The sequence below is a fragment of the Aythya ferina genome (genome assembly GCF_964211825.1).
Source record: "Aythya ferina genome assembly, chromosome: 13".
Lineage (NCBI taxonomy): Eukaryota > Metazoa > Chordata > Aves > Anseriformes > Anatidae > Aythya > Aythya ferina.
The window spans coordinates 15,448,463-15,469,319 of record NC_140311.1 but is presented as its reverse complement, the minus strand read 5'-3'; the positions used below and the strand labels follow the sequence as shown (position 1 = coordinate 15,469,319).

Below are 20,857 nucleotides of genomic sequence, written 5' to 3'. Positions count from 1 at the left end.
AGCGCCTCTCGACAAAGAGGCAGGTGTTTTCTCCGGGCTGCACGCGGTGCTGAGCAGCGTGCTAGGCCTCTTCTTTTATCCTCTTTATTAAAGAGACTCGGATGGCACCTGGGGACTTGATTTTCTTTCCCTCGTGCTAAGGCAGTCAGGAGTTAACCCCTCTTACAACAGCCAGGCACTTGCTGAATGGCTCAGGGCTCTTCTTTTCCTTAAAGAGCAAACCTGTGATTTTTTATTTTTTTTTTTTTTCCCCAGCTTTTTCCACTCTGCAGGTTGCAATTCCTCTGGATACACCTTTATCACCGGAGGACCAGGCATCCTGGCTGTAGCCTTTCCATGCTTATTTTCATTAAAGGCTTGTTCCTGTAGGTCGTCCACAGGACCCTGAGGGTTTTGAGGACTGGAAAATGAAAACTCCTGTAGGCATCTGCCCCAGGAAAGCAAATCGCTTTGATTCGGTTATCTCCCATTAAACCAGCTGGGCTTTTTCAAAGCTATTTCTTCAAAAATTCAATAGCTGGTTTGACTCAGACCATGAGGGGTCTTTTGCGGTGAGATGCATTAGATCACTGTGCCTGGGGTTTGTTCCTAAAGGCAGTTATGAAGGAAGGTGTTTAATATCCCCCGTGTCCAGCACCACTGAGGTTTGGGCTGACTGCGACAGCTCTTAAAGGCTCCTCTGGCTGGCTTTGTTTCCAGCTAAGGGGTTTCTCACAGAGTCTTGTGCTTTTGCAAATAAAGCCCTCCCATCATCTTTTGTTTTAAGGTCAAGTGCAGTGAAATCAGCAGCTTTTACCCATTTTATTTTTTTTCTGCAATATATTTATTTTTGGAGGAAAAAAAAAAAACAAAAAACAAAAAAACAACAAATCACTCCAAATACTGTTCTTAACGCTTTCCAGATGAACACAAGTCTCGGTGGTTTTGTACCATCTGAAGCATCCATTCAGGGCTGTGTGTGCAGAAACATCAGGTAGGTGGTGGTTGAGTTTGGACCCAGGTGTGCTCCGCATGGGTGGCACACGCTGCTCTGTGAGCCCCAGGTCTTTGAAACCAGGTGGAACCTAAATCATTTCAGCTTAGAAGCCTGTGAGAAGGGACGGGAGGAACTCGAGCTCTCTCCCTTGTGCTACCTCGAAATTTTCCCTGGACTGAGAGGTAGGTCCTGGCACGCACGTCCCCTTGTTTAAGCGCTGCCCGTAGCAGTGCCCAGCTGTCCCTGCTGAGGAAGGAGTCACTGCAATGGGCAGGTCGAGGCACCGTGGTCAGTCTGTTGTGTTTTTGTTATTGCCTGTTTGACGTCTCTCTAGTAGCTGGTGCTCAGCAGCTCACAGTGTTTTTCTCAGATCACAGGCCAAAGGGTAGTCGGTCCGAGAACCCGCTGTGTGAAACCAGGGATGCTGCCACAGAGTCTTACGCTTCTGCAAGCAGAAGCACTTACATCCTTGTTTTGTTTTAAGGTAAAAAGTCTGGTGAGATTGGTGCACATATTTACCAATCTATTTTTTTTTTTTTCTCCAAAAACATTTACTCTTCTGCAGCTGCTTTTGGAGGAGAAACGCCTCTCAGAGCTGGCATTTTGCGAGCCACTCGGATATTTATTTCGAGGATCCCAGGGTGTTTTGCAAACATTAAGCCTCAGGCAGCTCTGCGAGGTTGTTCGGGGGATGCACGTTAAGGGATCCATCCCTCCAAGTGCAGCCACCTCGCAGCAAACCAGGCAACGCTTAACGGAGCCCGCAGTAACTGTTTGGATCGGGAAATGAAGAGCGATTACTGCTCATTTGCATAGCGATGGCACCCAAGGGTGCCAATTAGGATCGAGGGCCTGTTGCACTGATGGTGTGCAGGCACTAAAGGGGAGGCTCCGAAGGGCTCCCGCTGGACTTCTGCAAGAAAACCTCCCATCTACAAATCATGAAAGGGATGTGGATTTTTTGTTGCTATGATGTCTTTGTCTCACGTTTCATGTTTGTAGTGAATGTCTAAGAGGAAGAATCTATTCCTGAGCTGCTCTGGTGGCTAAAACAGGGCTGGTGGCTGTGAGGAAGGTGACAAACTCCAGTTGTACCTGTGTGTCCTTCATCCAGCGCCTCAAAATCTGAGCCCTGCTTGTTGGCCAGCGGAGGGTTTCAGGGGAAGGTCACCTTTGTGTGTCAGGAAAAGAGGCCACGAGCTGTTCTTGTTGTGCTTCTCTGTGGGGCCACGGGTCTGGAAGCTCCTGTGCATGCAGAGTGCTTTTAGCAATGGGGTGCTATAGACATAGGGTGCCCAAAATACCGAGGGATGGTATTGCTGTGATTTCTAACATCCTTTTTTGGGTCATGGCTAGTCTGAAGTGCTTTCTCCCCTTTTATCTCCCGTTTTGCCACCAGGGCCAGGTGCTGGGCTAGTGTTCAAGGTGTGTTGGTAAAATGGGGGCAGGAGACAGCGTGCCCCAGAGGAAGGGGTTTCCTCTGAGGCTTTTTGGAGAAGCTGTCCTGAAAAGACAGCTGCAGTGGCCTACAGCTGTAAATTAGACTCAGCCAGCTCCAGAGATCCGCAGGTATCCCTCGGGGCTGCCAGAAGACGATCTCTGTTGTTTCCTTCCAAACTTACAGGCCATGCACCCAGCTTCTGGGTGACTCTCACGAGGTGGAGCGGTGCTTTTGGATCCTAAGCACCCGCTGAGCTCAGATCTTGAAGCTTCAGTCGAGTGGCAGGTCCTAGTCCTGTGCTCCAGGTGGGAAGCGGAGCTGTTGGGATCAGCTGCAATCTGGGCCAGAAGCAGGCAAGTAGATTTGTTTCCATAGCAATAGAGGAAATTGTTGTAGCTCAGGGCTGAAGCTGTAATCGATTCCCAAATAAGCTGTGCCAACAAAAATAGTTTTTACCCTTGTAACTTAGCCACTGTCTGTGGCGGAGGTTCCAATAGCAGAGAAAAGCACATTTGTGAAAAACCACGTCCCTTGGTGACATGGTGATAAGGGAGATTTCTGGAGTGCTCCGCGTTGGCTTGTCACTGCCTTCCAAGGGAATAAAGGTGGGTGACTGGGAACAGTTGAAGACACCCCTCCAAATCCAGATCTGATGTCTTTGAGAGTTACAAATTCGAATATAAAGGGCAAAAATGCTTTGAAGCGTGTCAAGGTCCTACAGTGCATGGGTTGAAACCTAAACTCGAACTTTGCCAGCGAGGGGAAGCTGTGTCATTTCTAAGCAGTTCTTGGAGCAGTGAGAACTGCTTTTTCCCAGGAGTCTTGTGTCAGCCCCCTGGAGTCCAGCACCCCTTGGCTAATCTTCTCTGGCCCCAAAAATCCCGTGCTCCTTTCTGCAGAGCCCTGTGGCTGGAGCAGATGCTGGGACGCGGTCCCGCTGCCGCCTCGTGCGGCTGGGGAAGCTGCGCCTCCCGTTTCGTGTCCTAACCACCAGCCACTGGAATATCAAAGCAAGGAGAAATGATATGAGCTCGCTTTTGAGAAATGCTTTTCCTGGTACTGGTTTGCTGATCTGTCTCTTTTGGTTTGGGTTAGCAGGCCACATCTCTCTCTTTTTCCTGTTCCTTCAGCACAGCTACTATCTCGGCATCTGTAGGCATCGGTTCATTTGCTGGGTGCCAGCAAGCATTAAAAGAAGAAAATGAGCTTTTTCTTTCTCATGTAGGGAATGTTGAGTTATTCTAACTGCAGGATCCGTGGCATAACCCGCAGTAATTTATCTTCTAATGTTCTTGTTACTGAGCAGGCACTGAGCAGACATGTGAGGTCTGCATTGCATCAGCACAAAGGTTTACGAAGCTCCCTGTCCCAACTCCAGCAGGCGCCTACAGCAGGCGATTCAAAAACATGGGCAAGAAATAGGGTACTCGAGTTGCTCTTCTCTTTCTGCATCCTCTCAGCTTGTGGTGATCTTGTTCAGTCTGCGTTGCCTTGATCTTCAGGTGACAGGGAAAAATATCCACCTAGCAGCCTTCACGAACCAAAGAAAAGCGCATTAAAGGAAGCAGGGGACCGACTCCGGCTCTCGCAGAAGGATCTTTGCACTCCTCTATACCCGTCACAGAAGCTTTGCTGAAAGCATCACTCTGGACAGCTTCGTTATGGTGTTTGTGATGAGGGCAGAATCCTTGGTGTGGGACAGGGACACAACCAGGCTCTAAAATCCTCGAGTTTGTCCCTCAGTCCGTACAGAGCTCCCGGTCGGTCCCAGCCGCTGGGACAGCTGGGCTACTGCTGCCATTGCGTGAATCATCGGTGGAAAAAGCAGGCTGGCAGAAAAAGTTGCCAGTCCCCCAAAGCTAAGCCGGGCGATCACCACCGACATGTTCCGACGCCTGTTTGTCAAGCCAGAAATATCAGTGGCGTGCAGCGGCGTTGGCTGCGGTCCCTCCCAGGATGATGTGAGCCGGGAAGAGGGAACGCAGCACCAGAGGAAAAGGCTTGGCACATATATTTACACACACACACTGAGTGCCACCCTTCGTGGCTTCCCTTCCTTTCTGGGTGTATTTGTGAAGTTAGGGGAGCTGCGTGAGTAAGAAGCAAAGCTTCTGTTTAAGCAACAACCGGAGACCATGCCCCTCGCAGGGCCGGTCCCAAGCGGAGCGGTGTTACACGACAGGGAGGAGAGTTCAGTGCTGCGCCTCCGTGAGCTTCAGCCCTCACTCTGCATCTCCCGAGAGTCTTTCCTACCTGCTCCTAAACCTCTGCTTGTTCGTTTAGTGGGCCTGTGCTGGGGGGCTGATCACCTCTCAGCTGTGCTGCTAGACGGGTACTGGCTTTCCAGCTTCCAAATACCTCCATTGTATCACAACACGTAGCCTAGATCGGAGACTGGGGCCACGTCAAGCTCTTGGGATAGCTCTTTTCCACTGCTTCTCATCCTCCACCTCCTTCAGCCTTTATCTTGTCCTGGAATAGGAAGAAACTTAATACCTGGAAGAGGGCACCAGGGATGTAGGAGCACCTCTGACCTGCGGTCAGCAGGGTAGCTGTGCTCCGGACCTCACTCAGACACATGTTCATTACAGTAGGTAATGAAGCCACTTTCCACGTGGCTTCTCTACGTGCAGGTCCGAGATACTGACTTCTTTTTAATCCAGATTTGCCAGATTACAGGTCCTTCAGCTGTGCTCCTATGGACTACAGCCGTGCCTCCCACCTTCAGTGGAAAGATACCCAAGTATTGAGAGGCTCTTTGTGGGTAGCTAAGGCAGCACTCCAGTTTTCATTTCTCTTTAAATAGCAGGGACAACTAAATTTGCGTGGGAAGGGGGATCTGGGCAGGATAAGAGAAGAGGTGGGCTGTCAGCTCACAGTGGAAGCTGAATTAATGTTTGGGAGTGTTTGCGAAAGGGAGAGGGAGCCTAGGGGTAATTGCAGAGGGCTTGTTCCCGATCCGAGCGCAAACCGGCTGAGGAGTGGATGCGCAGGGAGCTGAGGTAGATCCTTGGCTGAGACAAGGCAGCGGAGGAGCCTTTGCCAAGAAGCAATGCTGTGAGATCAGCGCTCGGCATTCCGCATGGGCGTGGGGCTTTGCAGCAGCGTTGCAGAGACAAGCCCACCGGCAGATCATAACAACCTAATTTTAGATTCGCAGGCTCCCGAATAGGGTTGGGCATTTCTCTTAAGGGTTGGTATCGTCGCTTAAGAATCCGGGTTCAGCAGATAGTTTTGGCAGGGAAAGAACGGAGGAAAGGGGTGTGAAGGTTGGAAGTTGCCCTTGACTTTCTTCTTTGAAACAAGGGCTTGTGCAGCTTAACTCAAAAACTTTGATGGGTGGGGAAAAAAAAAAAAAGAAAAAAGAAACATTTATGTTTTCCTTTGTTCCCTTGTGTGTTTTTTTTTCCCAGTTAAAAAAAAAATATATATATATACTGGTTTGGCAGTATCTGAAACAACCAATATATTTCCTGATTTTTATTTTGTGGTAGTTTTTATTCAACTGCAGTACTGAGCAACAAGTGCTCTGCCAGGTTGCTATTTCAGAGCATCTCCAAGCAGTTTCTCCTCGCTGCTTTACAGTGGTCACCTCCAGGAGGGACTCAGTGGCCATCAGAAGGAAGAGCTAACTCTCGCTTCAGAGGCAGACAGCAAGGCATTCCCTCTGCTCTGTTTCCTGGGGAAACACAGATCATCTCTGTCAACTGAAATTTGTCAAGTGTCCTTATATTCTACTCCTGTTTGATGAAAATGCCAAGGCTCGCCCAAGCAGCCTCAGCTTCTCTGAATTATAGAGACTCCAGAAGATCTGTCCCACCTGGGCGGATATGGGCACCTTTGGTGAGGTCTCCCCTACTGCTTTCCTTCCAGACTTGGAAGGATGCATCTGTCACAGCCAATCTGTAGATTTACCAGTATGGAGAATGCACCCACTGGATTTTTTCCATCCTTGATGCTGAAGGTGCATGGCATGGGAAGAAATTGCAGCTCTCTGGTATATGTGCCATGATCTCCCCACCCTTCGGGCTCTGTGGCTGTGGCGTTGCTGTGATACTCCCTCTTCTGCATGGCTTAAAAGCTGTTTTTTGACAGAACTACTGATCTGTTCTTCTCCTTTGCATTTATTCCAGGGACCTGTTTTCTTCAAACAGTAACTGACGGGGGAAGGCACTTGTGAGAACCATGATGTCCTTGGGTGTCAACAAAGGTAATTCCTTTCCCCATCAGGCTGGTGGGGATCTGTCCTCTGCTGTATCAATAACACACTCCTAACGTCATCCTATCAAAGAAGTGTTGAAAACTCTCACAAAGGCTACCAGTTGCTGTGTTTTGACCCAGCAACATGCCCATAGGACTCATAGGACAGATGCTCATAGGACCTTTAGATATGAATATGTGGAATGATGCTTCCAAATCCACAGATAACCTGGAGAAGAGTGGAAGTGCCTTGTTCATTTCCAGAAAGTGGTAGACTTTATGTGAAGTTCCAGTGCCAAGAAAAGCAGCCCTTCCTTTTCCAGGTGCTCTGCTTCTTGCAGAGTGTTACTGCTGGTCCCCCAGCCTGCACCCCGATGTAAATATAGCCCTGTATATCAGTGTCTTTGCTGCTGCTAATTCCACCTGAGGAAGGACATTCTTTCCATCGGTGTGGCTGTTTTCCTCAACAGCAATCTGATGCATGTGTTTGTCCAAAAAAATCCACCACCATACCTCTGCTACATAACCTAGTCTTGAAGCACATCATCTTGTGTCAAGATTAAACAATTTACTGCCCGTTGACTGCTCAGTGATAACTATTTCTGGGCGGCCTTTCAACCCACCTTGAGCACAAGATACTGAGACTTAGTGACCCTCCTTTCCTGGTAGCTAAATTGGATTATTTCATGTTTGCCACCAGCTAAGAGGGTGCAGACAGGCGATTTCCTTGGCTTGGCTGATAAGAAGTTAGCTGTAAAGCTGCAATAACTTCCTGGTATCTCTAAACCCCTGAGCTGTGTTGGTCCATGTCCTCTGAGGAGGTCAGGCCTGAGGTTTTCATCTCTTAGCAGCCATTTCCAAAATAGCAGAAGATGGAAGATAAACAGAAATACACAGAAAAGGAGATTTCCTTATCTGGCCTTCATCTTAAAAACAGCTATTTTCTTCAGAAGAAAACACTAACTGGGGAATTTCCCAGTTAAAATATCTTTGTTATTGTTTTTTTCCTATTTTTTTTTTTTAAATATTCAAAGGATGTGTCTCCCCCAGCTCTGACAGGACACCAGAGAAAGCTGGGTGTTTGCATTTTATGGCTTATCCCCCAGCCTTTGGCTCAGCATCATGCTCCAGACATATCATCCTCTCCCACAAACCAAAAAAGCCTTGTGCTAGAGCTGATCTGATGGGAAATGCCAGAGGAAATGCACTGCTTTGTAAATATGTGATTAGACCACCCACTGAATGTCTTTGGTCTTCATGAAAGAAAATGACTCATTAATGTTAAACAGTCCCCAGAAAGGAGTGAAAAAACTATGGATCTCTGCAGAGGAGGTGATACATCAGGGGAGCTGGAGGAAATTGATCCTGAAGTCAGGATGATAGCTCGTTTCCATCTTTCATCAGAAACAGCAAAAGACTCCTTCAGTGTTTGCATCTCTGGCCGATGGGGGACCTGTGCTCCCTGCTGTCAGAGATTTACCAGTTGTTCACCTGCTGACACTGAAATCTTCTCGACAACCCTTCTCCCTCCTTCCTTTCCCTCTGCCTCCCCTAGGACGCGTGATTACACCTACGGATGAAGACCGTAGAAGGATCATTAAGCAGATGAAGGTTCGCACCACCCTGAAGGGAGACAAGAGCTGGATCCACCACCAGAACTCGGACTCTGAGGATGAAAAGAAGAGCAGCCCACTGTAAGTGTGGACACTGAGGAATGCTTCTCTTCTTCCTTTCCCTCATCAGCCTCACTCGAGAACTCTGTTTTCCAGCCTATAGGAAAAGCACACATTATGCTAGCTTGTTGTAGGGTTCCCGTGATGCCAGGGAAGCAGTCCTTCTGTTTCATTTTGATAAATGCAGACTGGGGAGAAACACTGAGAAATGAAATGGCCTTTGGTGTGGGAGCTGTGAATCCAGCAGCACAGACAGATTTGAAGTCTCAGGAGACCTCCAAAGTCTTCTTGAAGCCAGGCTGTGTTTCACCATCTCCAGAGTGACAAAGAAAGAAGCAGACCGTGATGGGAGGGAGTTTGTGAGTGGTGTAAAACAGCCAGGTCTGCGGCTCACAGGCTGTGGGATGGAGCCACCCCTGCACCAGGAACGCCCACGGTCTGCACCAGGGTCTCTTTAGTCATAGTCAGAAACAAAATCAAGCCCAAACTAGTTTTCTCTTAGCAGCAATCTTGTAAAACATCACTGCCATGTTCAATAAGGAAGATCAGCAACTGCAGGAGTTAATTACGTGATTGTTTCCTCTTTACTCAGGTCTGCACGGGCTGGTGGGGGATCCCCAGCTTCAGCACCTACTGCTCCCCAGAGTGACAGGTAAGCTGGGGGACCCGTCCTGTTGTTTGCTTTCTTTCTGTGTTATCCCATGGAGTCAGTGCATGCTTTCACTGGTCCTTCCTAATCCTATCCACTCACTCCCATAACTGTTGAAAAATATAGGTCCTGTGGAAAAATCTAGAGCCTGTTCAGTGCGGTGTCTTATGCAAAGTCCAGACGGATGGTGGAGAGATGTGTGACCAGATGGATCTGGGTCTTTAGCGCAGAGGAATGGGTGCTTTCGAGGACACGATCCCAAGGATTACTGGTGCACATCAGCTCCTGTACTGGTGCAACACCTGCATGCTCTAAGCCCAGAGGCTCCTCAGACTAGAAGCCATTCTGTACTGGAGTCGGTTTTGCTTCAGGCACAGACCATGAGGGCTTTTCAGGAACTTAGCAGCTGGTAGGATCTCCATCCTACAGTGCAAAACTGTTGAAAGGGGCTTATTCATATATAAGAGCTCTTTGCCAACTGCAGTGCCATTGCTGGGAGAGTGTTGCCCTCTCCCGTGAGCAGATTCCTGCTTCCTCTCCTTTTTGCTGTGCCTGCAGGTGGCAATCAAAGGTCAGTGCTCAGGGAACTGCCAGGCAATGAGGCTGAGATGGTGCCTGCTCTGAGGACACTGCAGAACCAAGAGCTTGGTGCTGTGTTCAGCACTCATCAGACTCCAGCTTCTCCATCCAGAGAGCTCCAAAGCTAAACTAAGCCTGCAGTGGGTTTGCATTTTTGTGTCTGAAGGCAACAGGATAAATCTGAGCCTGGCAGCCACCTCGGGCATGTGGTGTTGGGCAGTGTAAACCTGACCCTGCTTGGAGCAGGAGGGTTACACCAGAGACCTGCTGAGCTTCCTTGCCACTGTGTTATCCTGGGATCCTAAGGGCACCTGGACAGGCAAGAAAAGAGGGGTTGGCATCTGGGTAGGGATGGAGTGAGCCTGTCTGTGCCATGTTCAGACCTTGAGGCTCATCCTGGTCCCCACTTTGGCCTCAAGAAGACTTCTTCAAGCCAGCTTGAAGCAAGTTCCAGGGATGTTTCCTCCTGCCCTGCCACAAGGGGCCAGGTCCCCACCTGCTGTATCCCTTGCCTTTACCTCCAGGGGAGCTCTGCTGCACTCCCCTTCTGAGGACAGACACTCAGGGAAGTTAGTGCGAGGCTGAAGTTTTCCTGTGGCAAAACTGCCAGAATCCGTACTATGCCTAATTTCCCCTCTCTTACCACATCAATCTCAGGACTTCATTTTGAGCCAGAAAACTGTCAGCGTGGCTAATTTTAATGGGCGAATTCTAAAACTCATTTTTCGTACAACACTCTTTCACAGAGCTTGTTCTGAAGGTAATTCGTTTTTAAAGAATCCTCCCACGGCCACATTGGTGCACTCAAAGCCCATCTGGCTGGATTTTTGGCTTGACAGCCACGTGGACGTTTCTCTTTAGTACTGGTGCTGCTGCTGTTGCTTTTCCACATGTTTCTTCATTCACTGATGTCTGTTCTTTGCACAGGCCTCCTGTCTCCAAGCCTCAATCCGGTTACCTCATCAGGTTGGTATACAGGGTGGCAAGAAGCACGTAGGCTGGAGGGGAAGGAGAGCTAGATCAGGAGCAATAAACATGAAAAATATTGTGTTCTCTTGGTTTATTCTGCCAGTTAGGAACACTGTAATGCTCAGGGTGTTCCTTGATGAAGAGATAGTCCCTGGTGTTTTGTTCACAGGTGGTTTGGTGATGTTAACAGAAAATCTGCTCTTTGTACCATGCAGCGATCACGCATGGGAAGATGATCATGCTGCAAAAATGTTCCACCACCCTCGTTTTCAGGACAGCACTGTCGATGGGGCTGATGTGCTTCAGCTTCCTCTGCCACGTGGTTTATTGTGTGAGGGGACCCTAATTTTGCCCTTACCCTAAATAGGTCAGCAAGCCCTGTGGTGGCATTCCCAGGCTGTTCTCAAGTGAAAACTGATTTTACTGTAAAGCCAGGGAGCAGGCAGATGGGGCTCTCCCAAGGAAGCTGTTTTTGACTGTCCTTCTAATTTTGACTGTCCTGAGCCAGCACGTTGCTCCTGAGGGGACATGCAGGTGCTATTAGGCTGAAGAGTGGCTGCATGCCCCCTCATCTGAGCTCCAAACTCTGCCCTGCAAAACCAATTTAGCATGTCTCTTTTCTCCCCAGGGGAGTGTTCACAAGAACCATCGACAAGACTCCTTCTGTGCCTAATTCTTCATCCTCCAAGGAAGCCCAGAAAAGGTACGTAGGTCTTCCAGTTCTTCATGAAAATGAGCTTTTAAATATTGTTTATGTTATTATAGTGACCCTTTTACTTTGGCCAGTGCTTGTGGGCTTCCACTGAGCTCCTTTGCTAATTAAATGAGTAGTGATTAAGTTCGAAGACAGGGCCTTTTATTTAACAGCTCTACTCAGCAGGCATGGAGAAAAGACGAGACGTCAAACTCTGTATTTCCCCCACCAAAGCATGGGGTGGCAGTTGACTGTGAAACTACTCGTGGATTTGGGGTTAATTTGGCAAAGAGGTTTGATTGGGGATAAATTGCAAGGAATCCTTGCAGCTCTGTAACACTTGTATTCTGTTGTGTGGAGCTCACCTGGGGACAGGGTGGCAGAGGATGAGTGCTCAGGAGGCTCATGTTAACAGATGTGATTTGTGCCATCTGCAGCACTGCTGTGAAGGGACCCAGCTCGTGCCGTTCTTCTTCTGGCTACAGGATGACGACTGAGGATTACAAGAAGCTGTGAGTGTGCAAAAGAGAGCTCTGCTTTCTGCCCGTGCGTGGGCTCAAGAGCATCTGAGCTTCAGTGATGAAGCCACCTGCACGTGGGTGCCCAGCCAGGCATGGCTTCATCAGCTGAGTGCTGCAGAGCTGTCTCTAGAAAGTGAAGCCTTCCTCAGTGCAACCTCCAGGCCTGTGTGGGCTGTGAGGCGTTCCTTGACCTGGTCACGGCCTTTGGAAGGAGCGAATTTTACCACTTCATAGTAATTAAGGCAGAAAACTGGAGGATGTAGCCTGGGGACTTGGTTCACAGCATTGCAGGCCTTTATGAAACCATCGTAGAACAGCCCTCCTGACATTTCCTACACAGCTTTTCATGGCAGAGACTCTGTCTGAAATGCAGCTGAGCATTTATCATCAGCCTGCTTCTAGGCTTAAAACCCCTACACTAATAAAACAAAATCCTTTGAAGACATGTACCCCAATGCACATGGAAAGTACAGGTGTCTTCCCACTCCTATGCAACACATCCAGGGTCAGAACCCTTTTCCCCATACCCAGCCCTAAGATTTACCTTGGGTTTTGTCTGTGCTGCCTCTGCAACAATATACAGAGGCAGTTCCCTTACTATTTCTCCCCTTCTCTTCCTTTTTCAGAGCTCCCTATAATGTCAAACAAAAATCAGTGGACTTGGATGAGGAGGATGTGCCTTTTAGTCCAGATGAACATAAAAAGAGGTATGCCTTCCAGGTAACCACCTTTCTCTTGCAAGGGGCAGTGACAAGTGGACTGACTTAGCTGTTCTTTACTGGCAGGGTCAGTTTGATGATGATTATAGCTGAGCCATTAGGGCTGATTGCAATGAAATAATAATAAGCAGATATTTCTACACGGAGCGCATCAGTGCCCACAGGCGACTGCTCTCCCAACAAAATATAATTAAAAGCCTGACATGATTCAACCTGACAGCTTACCCCAATTAATTTGGCAGCTGGAAATGGGTTGTGGAATCTATCAGCTGCATAGTGTCTATGTGAAGAGATAGAGACGTACAAATAGCCTGGCAGTAAAGGAAGGAGTCCTCCTTCCACAGCCTACACTTGTGTCTTTGAGACTGGACCACCTGAGGACTTGCATCTAAGTCCAGATCTAGGGCTCTGGGTCTTCAGGTTTAGATGGTCTTGTTTCTAAAGATGATTTTTCTCAGATACAAGTGTTTCACGAATGAAACCTGGTAATCTGACCAGCGGAGATAAACCAGTGAAAGTCCTTTCATTTTGAACTTTCCCTGTGGTATGTTTGGTGCTATTGATGTTTGCAAAGACGTGTGCTGTCTGTGGAGCATATTAGCCACAAAGCCTGTATCCCTTTTTTTTTTTTTTTTTTTTTTTTTTTTTTGCCCCAGAGTATGCAATGTTGAAACAGTTCAGGTCTTGAGATGGGGAATGCCCTCTGCCCTCCTGGGAGAGAAGGATTTTTATTGCATGATGCTTTATATCCCTGAGGAAGTGCTGTGGCTCAGTATGAAGGGAAAAAATGATATTAGTGGAAAAAGATCTGGCATTGTCACTTGTCTTGCCCCTAGCTAGATTTCAGGAGCTTTCTGGAGCCATGGGAGTTCTGTCAGGTTTAGCACAAGTCTCCGCTGGTTTGTTCACCTATTGTTCTTTCGAGGCTACACCCGGCAGCTACTAAGAGCATGGGCAGAATGTGACCCCTTCCTTCTCTTCCCTTTCAGGACAGAGGCAGCCAACAGTGTCCTGAGACGCACTGCCAGCAGGGAACGTGCTTACGTGCTCTCAGCAGCCAAGAAAAGCAACGGGTGAGTTTTCCCCATGTGAGGATGGGGCAGGAGGCAGCGAAGAGGCTGCTGGTGATGTCTGACTTGGGCGGTGGCCTGATCCAAAGACTCACCAGACAAGATGTGTACCTCTCCAGTAAATGAAGAAAACTTAGCCACTCTTTCTCTCCAAATGTCAAGGATATCTGCTGGTTGCTGCAGAATTGAGGAAGTCTTCTAGGAATCTTGAGATGTCTCCTCTATTCAGAGGGATGAAATTTCAGCTGGAGAAAAACTGATAGTCCCTAATTCCCTGGGACCCAAAATTAAGACCCAATTTTTTCAGAGTCAGTTTTTAATGTTGGTTTCTCTAGTTTCATTGCAGGAACTACTTGGAAGGTAGGGGAAAATCAGAATAAAAATAAACCATTCTTAGAAATTGCATCCAATTTGGATCAGCTTTTTGGGACAGATTTTGCCTTTATGTGGTGTTTGAATGATAGTTAGATTTACAAGATCCTGATATTAGTTTCAGCTTCAAAATAATTCTGTAGGGGAAGAAAACAAAACCAAAGTGAAAAACCTAACTAACATGAGGGTGTGCAACAACAACATGAAGGACATGTGGGAGCTGCTGGTGTTCAAGGCTCTGTTGTCCATCTCTTTCCTGGGAGGAAAATAAAAACAGATTAAGAAGGTTTCAGGTCTTCCAGAAATTGTGGTAGTGACTTTTTTGCAGCTTGCTTTCACTGTAAATCCTTTTCCTCCTGACTAACTCAGGGTGACACAATGAGGCACCGAGAGGTTGGTGTTGGGGGAGGGATGTGCCAGCAGTATTTGGCTGTGCCCAGAGCGAGAGGCGTGCTTGGGTAGGATTTGTAAGGGCATTAAAGGAATTTTCACTGGCTGCCAATTCCTCTGGTGCACCAATATTGTGCAGTGGGAGGCAGGCTTGCATGCAAGAAGAAAAGGAAGCGGGAAGGTGTAAAATGAAAGAGGCCCTTTGGGGGAGCTTCTACTTCATGTTTTATAACTTTCTGCTCTGCAATTTGCACACGTTCAGCACACTCCCTCACAGTCAGCTCTGCCCAAGTGGTGCAATAGTGGTGCCCCTTGATGCTTTGCACCACATGGGCCAAGCTGCTTCTGCCCAAAGCCTGTCTGTAACTCCAAACTTGTAACTGTTGCCTTTGTGCTTCCCTTACAGCAGCCCAACACAAGAATTCCCACCCCTGTTTGCCAAGAGGTAGGTCACTGACCTTGCTCTGAAAACGCTGCTGGGGCTGCACGGCTGTGTTCTGTGCCTGGGTCGGGAGATTCCCAGGTGTTTCAAAGCAGAGGGGGGACAGTTCCCATGGAAGGGGTTAAAAAAATGCTGGCTTTTGAGGGCTCACACTGTCATGAACTCTAGGAATGCATGATGATGCTTTGGGTTATGGACAACCTGAAGTGAGGAGGGATTGTATGGATTCATTCACTGCCTTCCTTCTTCCAGGAAGGCTGGTTCCAAGCAGCAGTGCCAACACTCTTCAGGCGTTTAACTTCTAAAGCACTTGGTACCACAGGGAAATGATGTCTAGGTCATTTACTAGAACTGAAGCATCAGCTGATGCTATTTGTAAAGGAACTGCGACAGAAAATTGCCACTGATTTTGGCTGAAGTTCTTACTTCATTGAGCCAGTTGAGATACTCACCAGTAACAGCACATGGAGCACAAAGAACAGGAAAAATGTGCCTCCAAGGGAAACGGAGGGAAAACATAGCTTAAGGGAAAGCAAAGTAAACTGCCTAGATTAGCTAGCAGTGAGAAATGGGAAATGATGTGATATTTATTTTTTTCCTCCCTCCGCCTGAAAGAATTGAAATAGAAGAAGAAGAAGGACAGCAGAGGAGGAGTTCAGCTGTGTCTGGTTCATGCAAGTTTACACCAGATGACAACAGGTATTGATCTCATTCTGGAGTAGTGTTGACTGTCTGATTTTAAGGCACTCTGACTTTTCTTTTAGCTGGAAAGTAGCAGGCTGAACACAGCTAGGGATGGAGGTTTTTCAGTGGACTTTTCATGCAACCCTGATTGCCTCTGTCTTGCATTTAAAAAAAAAAAAAATAATAAACCAATTAATTCTCTGAAGCAAACGGGCAGACACAGGGATATATACAGAGTAGTATAAGGTATCCAGCTGACAGCCCTGGAGAGTGGCAGACTGCATTTAACCACAGGTCAGCTATAGTGTGAGTTACCTGATGTAAACTTGCCTCTAAGCCCCTCTCCTGATCATGCTCCACAGCCCCATCAGTTCTGTCTTCACGAGGTGCTTGTATGGTGCAGAAATGAGCCTGGCAGTGGTTCTGTAGAGACAACACACAGGAAGAGTCAGAGCAGGTTTAGATGAGCTCACCCTACCCATCAAGCAGCCATCAGATAGTAATGATTTTCTTATACTAGCAGACTTGGCTGCATGAACTGACCCCATCACCTAGACATGAAGTACTCAATATCTCATTATTTCCAGTCCCCTGAGCCAGCTCTCTGCTTTTGTTAGACTTTAGATTTAATTATTCTACCTTGATAGCAACAGATAGGTGTGACCTGGGAGGTTTGAGAGGTTCATTATCTTTAAATTGATCTTTGCTTTGACGGTAAATGTTAGGCTCGTTCTGAGCCCACGGCCCCTTCCCCAAGCTCCTGTGGAGCCATGGCAGACCACGGAGACACGGCTAGAGAGCTCCTGCTGTGGTGTGAGGGACCTGGGGACACGCTGTCCCTGGTGTGACAGAGCAGAGGTGACATCCTCTCCCAGTCCACGCTGCTCAGGAGCTGCTGATGTGTGGTGTGGGACTGACACCAACACAGAGATAGCAGTGTTAGTACTGGGAAGGAAAAATCTTCCTGTTTTCAAGCAGATTCGTTTAATTTGGGATTCAGCTCTCTTTTCCCACTGTGAGTTGTGGCTTGAAGCCAGGCGGCAGCAATATTAGCTTCTCTGCCACTCTGGTCCTTTGTGGACCCAGCAGGGGCACCAATAGATGAAGCCTTTCATCTTGAAATGCTTTGTTTTCAGAACGAAGGAGCTGCCTCATGGATTTTGGTGCAATTTTGTGCCACTGTGGAACAGGTTTGAAGCAGGGGTGGGATGCCCTTTCACTCCCTCACGTGTTGTACACATACAGAGAGTGAGAGCAATTTTATAAACACGCTGAGCCTTAATCTGTACATTTGGGCAGGTTTTTTTTTAGCACAAACTTAAATGTTGGGGATGGAAATAGCCCCAGCTGTGTTAGAGTGGGGAAAAAAAATCCTAAAGACAGAGCATTTCAGCAAAGAGGCAGATATTAGTTGCCACAGTGCTTAGGGCCAGCTGAGTCCTTATGCAGCAGGGTTTGGCCTCTCACTGCCCAGAAAGCAGAGATGAGAGCTGGAGGACAGCGGGCAGGATGACACCCTAAAGGTCTTCTGTCTTTAATGCTTTGTTACTTTGGTTTTGTTGTTGTTTTATTAGTACCAATGGGCTAAGGAAAACCACAGCTGGGTCTTCCTGGAACGAGCCGAAGACAACAGCAGCGCCTCCCACCAGGTGAGTGTTAGAGCACGGCCGGTGTGACTTGGACATCTGCTGCTGCTGTGTCAGCACGACAGAGACTTCTGTCAGCAGCCCTCTGGGAGGTGAAGTGAATCAAATTTGCCAGCCTTGTACACAGAAGACTTTTAAAACAGCTGTCTGCATTTAAGAAGAAGATTTTCTGTCTGAAATCCATGTTGCGTCTTGAAAGGATCTGACAGCATATTGATAAAAGAGCTCGAAACCCAAGAGGAGGAGACCTGCTGAACTCTTGCTAAATCTGCAGTGGAATCGTTTTCAGTTGCTTTCCACTCTGTCTGTTTGAATTCATGACTACGGTATAAAAAATGCTGAGATGTTTTTCCACAGCATTGCAAATTGCTTTGGTCGCTGACCTTGTTATTTTATTTTTCTTCCCTGATTATCGTTGGCAGACTGTAGATATTCATGGCAACAGACAGTGTTTTTAATTTCAGAGTTGCTTCTGATAAGACTACTTCTAAGTGAACATACTGAAAGCAGTGATGTTTGCTTTCAATGTTATTTACTTTCAGAAAGAACATTTCAGTGCAGGAACATTTTGGCAAGCTGCAACAGGGAGCTGGTTTGCTCAAGAATGACAGCTTTTTCTTTAACATTTCTTGCAGCACTGAAACAGGCAGCAAGAGCCAAACAATCACATCCTTGAGTGAAACTTCAGAGAAATTGTCCACCTATACTGAAACCAGGTAGGTCTGCTGGCTCTGCATCTTCTCTAATGACAGCTGGGGTGTTGCTGCACTGGAGAGTTTGGCTCTGCTTGGTAGTATTTTCCCAGACACGCATAATCTGGGTGCAGTGCAGTCATGGAACAATAAGTATGGTAGCATGGGGACTCTAAGAAAGCAGCACCTCCCAAAAGTATTAACAATCTAGGAGGAAATAAACCTAGATGAAAGCTTAGGAGCCTCCCACAGCTCAAACATCACCCAGTTCTTTCTGATGAGAATGAGTCTAAAATTTGCAGACCTTTCTATCTCCTGAACAGGCTTTCATTTTAATCCAGTCCTTGCGCCATCCTTATCACACTTGGAACAAGCTCCTTGTCATGGAGTTCCTGTGCCTCACGTTGTGTCCCGACATCTCCCGACCTAATTGTCCTTGCTGTTTTGCTTGCAGAAATGGTGAAAGCAGACAGTCTTCTAATGGGAAACCCTCATTGGAAACTGTGCCACAGCGTGGGGATGGGTAAGAATTTGAGAAAAGGCACAGATCAGCCTAATGTTCAGCAGCACAGATCAGCCTGCCTTCTGCTTTTCACTCAGAGATGGTATATACCTGCTAGTGATCCCAAACAGATGGGATCTCCTACAGTCACGGTCCTGGGCTGCTCTCCAAGAGCATCATCTGCTGGCTAGGCTGCAACTAATCCGTTTTTTCCTGTTCCTCCTCCGCTTCTCCCAGAGAGGAAAGGATTCTCCTCTCTGGCTCAGTCCCTAAAGAATCTACCTCACGTGTTTGTCACCACTCTGGTTGTCCTCCCACTGCTGTCCCCTCGGGAGTTTCTTCCACCTGCAAGGGATGTGTCAAACAGGAGTCGCTGGTGGTGGCTTCTAACGCTGGTTCTGGTCCTCTGCCCCTTGCAGAAAGTGGGAAGCAATGAGCAAAGGGGAAGCATGAAAAGCTCTGTTATAACGAAGAAAACCTAAGAAGGAACGGGTACAGATGGCTGACACATCACGGAGCAGAGCTCTGGCACTGTGGCTGCACATAGATCCACACAGCAGGGCGTTTATCTGATTATCCTCAGTGGCAAGGTGGCTGAGGAGGGGACTTCTGAGGGGGAAGCAGTGACAGATGAACCCAGCCTCGCTGTAGGCAGAAAGTGTCACACACAGCAGGCGTGCCACACGCTGGCTGCTGCTGGCTGGTCTGCAGTCAGGTGTCCTTTGGGCTGAAGACAGCGTCCTCTGCGTGTCATTTGCGTGCCCCGTTTCCTTTGAAAATGGGGAAGAGTGAGAGAGGTTTCCGAAATATATCCTCTATTAGCAGGGCTGGTTTTGTTCCCGGTGTTGCCACGCTGAATTTTTGGCAGTGCTGAGACTGAAGCAGAGAGACTTGTCCCTCTGGGCTCACCTTTCACCGTTGTGCTTAAGCAGCTGTAGAGAACTCGGGCCTACCAAATGAGTTTTTGCAGGATACACAGCTAATTGCATCTCCCTTCCCGCCTCTATCAGCAAAGACAAAGCTAGAAATGCTCCCAAATTAATATCTCAGGCTGAAGCAAAGTCTAGAGCGCTTGAGAAAAGGTAGAGGCTGGGCTACTGCCATGGTCGTTCAGCTGAGGCCCATAAATGTGTCCTTGTGTGCCACTGCGGGGACAGCCTGAGTACAACGCGCTCTTTGTGCTTAGGGTTGTTTGCGTCACACAGCTGCTCCTAATTGTGAGCCAGTCTCCCGGAGAAATTAGAGGATGCCTCTAATTAAGCCATCTACACTGGAGAGGAAATAATTGGCAGGGAAGGAGACGGATGCGTGGCTTGATGGGTCAGGGGAGCAAGTGGTGGGTGTAGCTGGGCACGGAGAGGTCCAGCTGGTGGGCCTGCAGGAAGACCTCTCCTGCTTGGGAGCAGACAGAGCAACTGTTAGAGGGCTCTTAAGCTTTCCTGAGCAAAATGGTTATCAGTTCCTCACTGCACAGAGCAGCACATCTCTCTGAGTACCCCAAACCTAAAAGGTTGCTTCCTATACCGCTACACTGGGCTAACCCCATTTTGGGCTCATCCTACCTAAATGTTAGTAGATTTGTTCTGTGGTGATCCAGGTCTTATCTTACTGGCGTTTCTCTTTGTCTAGTGACAAAACTCTTGAGGAAAAGTCTGAGCCCTCGCCATGGGATGAGCCCAGAGCAGCCATGGTTTCCACAAATGGAAGGTAAGGTTACTGTGAAATTCCTTTGCTGACTTGAGCATCACGCAAATAACAACTGCTCCTCTTGAGCTATCTGGAAACTCTGAATATTTACTGATGGAGAAGCACAGTTCAGTCTGTGCTTTGCAGAACTGCAGCACTTTATCTAAAATTTAATTTAAGAAGGGAGGGAAAAACAACCTTGCTCTCTTTTACGTGAGGTTGTATGATACTGTTCCTTTTTTTTTTTTCTTTGCTTTCTATAAGAAAAGGAAAATACCACTTTTGCGGGTCACTTCTGTGTTTTCTAGATATATGCCAAAAAGTAAACCAGTTCCAGATTTTATTTATTTTTTTTTTTTAACAGTATAGAGAGCTTCATGCTCAATACATCTCCAGGTCTTTAGCCTTCACCTATCTATTTTTGCAACAAGAGACCCCTTAAAAAAGAAAAAGGGAGGAGAAGGTGGAACACAGGAAGAAATTCCACTTCCTTTAAAGTGTCTGGCAAACCAAAAAGTTCAGTGACTTAGGAAAAGTTGTGTCCTGACCCCAAGGTATCTTGGAAAGTAGTTAAAAATCCCCTAACCACAGGCATGGCTGAGCTATTTGTTGTCTCTAAATGCCCAAATGAAGTCCACTCTCACTGCTCTCTGATTGCCGCTTGTGTGTGTGGGAATCTTCTGTCCCCAGCCCTCCAGGATTTATCCTGGACAGGATCCTGCCCCCCTCTTGTGAGCACCAGTGTTTCTGCATCCAACCAAACTGACACCCAATGGAGCTCCTTAGCCTGGGCTCTGCGCTGTGCTGCTCGCCACCACTGTGGCAGTGGTCTGCTTTATCGCTGCCCGCAGCCAGGAGACAAGAAAACAGAAACACACAATTTTGGATGAGACCTGAAGTTCCCCATTTTGTCAGCTCCCCTTAGGCACGTCAGAGGACATAAGGGCTGTTC

The 20,857-nt window shown here is 47.8% G+C and overlaps 1 protein-coding gene across 7 annotated transcripts in view; it reads left to right on the top strand.

Moving 5' to 3' along the window:
- ZNF185 (zinc finger protein 185 with LIM domain) overlaps positions 1–20,857 on the top strand; it is a 44,393-nt gene that overhangs the window by 7,347 nt on the left and 16,189 nt on the right. For all 7 annotated transcript variants that reach the window (XM_084534971.1, XM_084534972.1, XM_084534968.1 and 4 more), the window contains exons 2-15: positions 6,551–6,627; positions 8,173–8,311; positions 8,883–8,942; positions 10,446–10,484; positions 11,116–11,190; positions 11,619–11,693; positions 12,329–12,409; positions 13,411–13,494; positions 14,660–14,698; positions 15,311–15,394; positions 16,954–17,028; positions 17,661–17,741; positions 18,172–18,240; positions 19,849–19,926. In XM_084534971.1, the coding sequence (XP_084391097.1) occupies positions 6,603–6,627; positions 8,173–8,311; positions 8,883–8,942; positions 10,446–10,484; positions 11,116–11,190; positions 11,619–11,693; positions 12,329–12,409; positions 13,411–13,494; positions 14,660–14,698; positions 15,311–15,394; positions 16,954–17,028; positions 17,661–17,741; positions 18,172–18,240; positions 19,849–19,926 (1,004 nt within the window). In that variant the 5' untranslated portion in view covers positions 6,551–6,602. The remainder of the gene's footprint in view (positions 1–6,550; positions 6,628–8,172; positions 8,312–8,882; positions 8,943–10,445; positions 10,485–11,115; positions 11,191–11,618; positions 11,694–12,328; positions 12,410–13,410; positions 13,495–14,659; positions 14,699–15,310; positions 15,395–16,953; positions 17,029–17,660; positions 17,742–18,171; positions 18,241–19,848; positions 19,927–20,857) is intronic.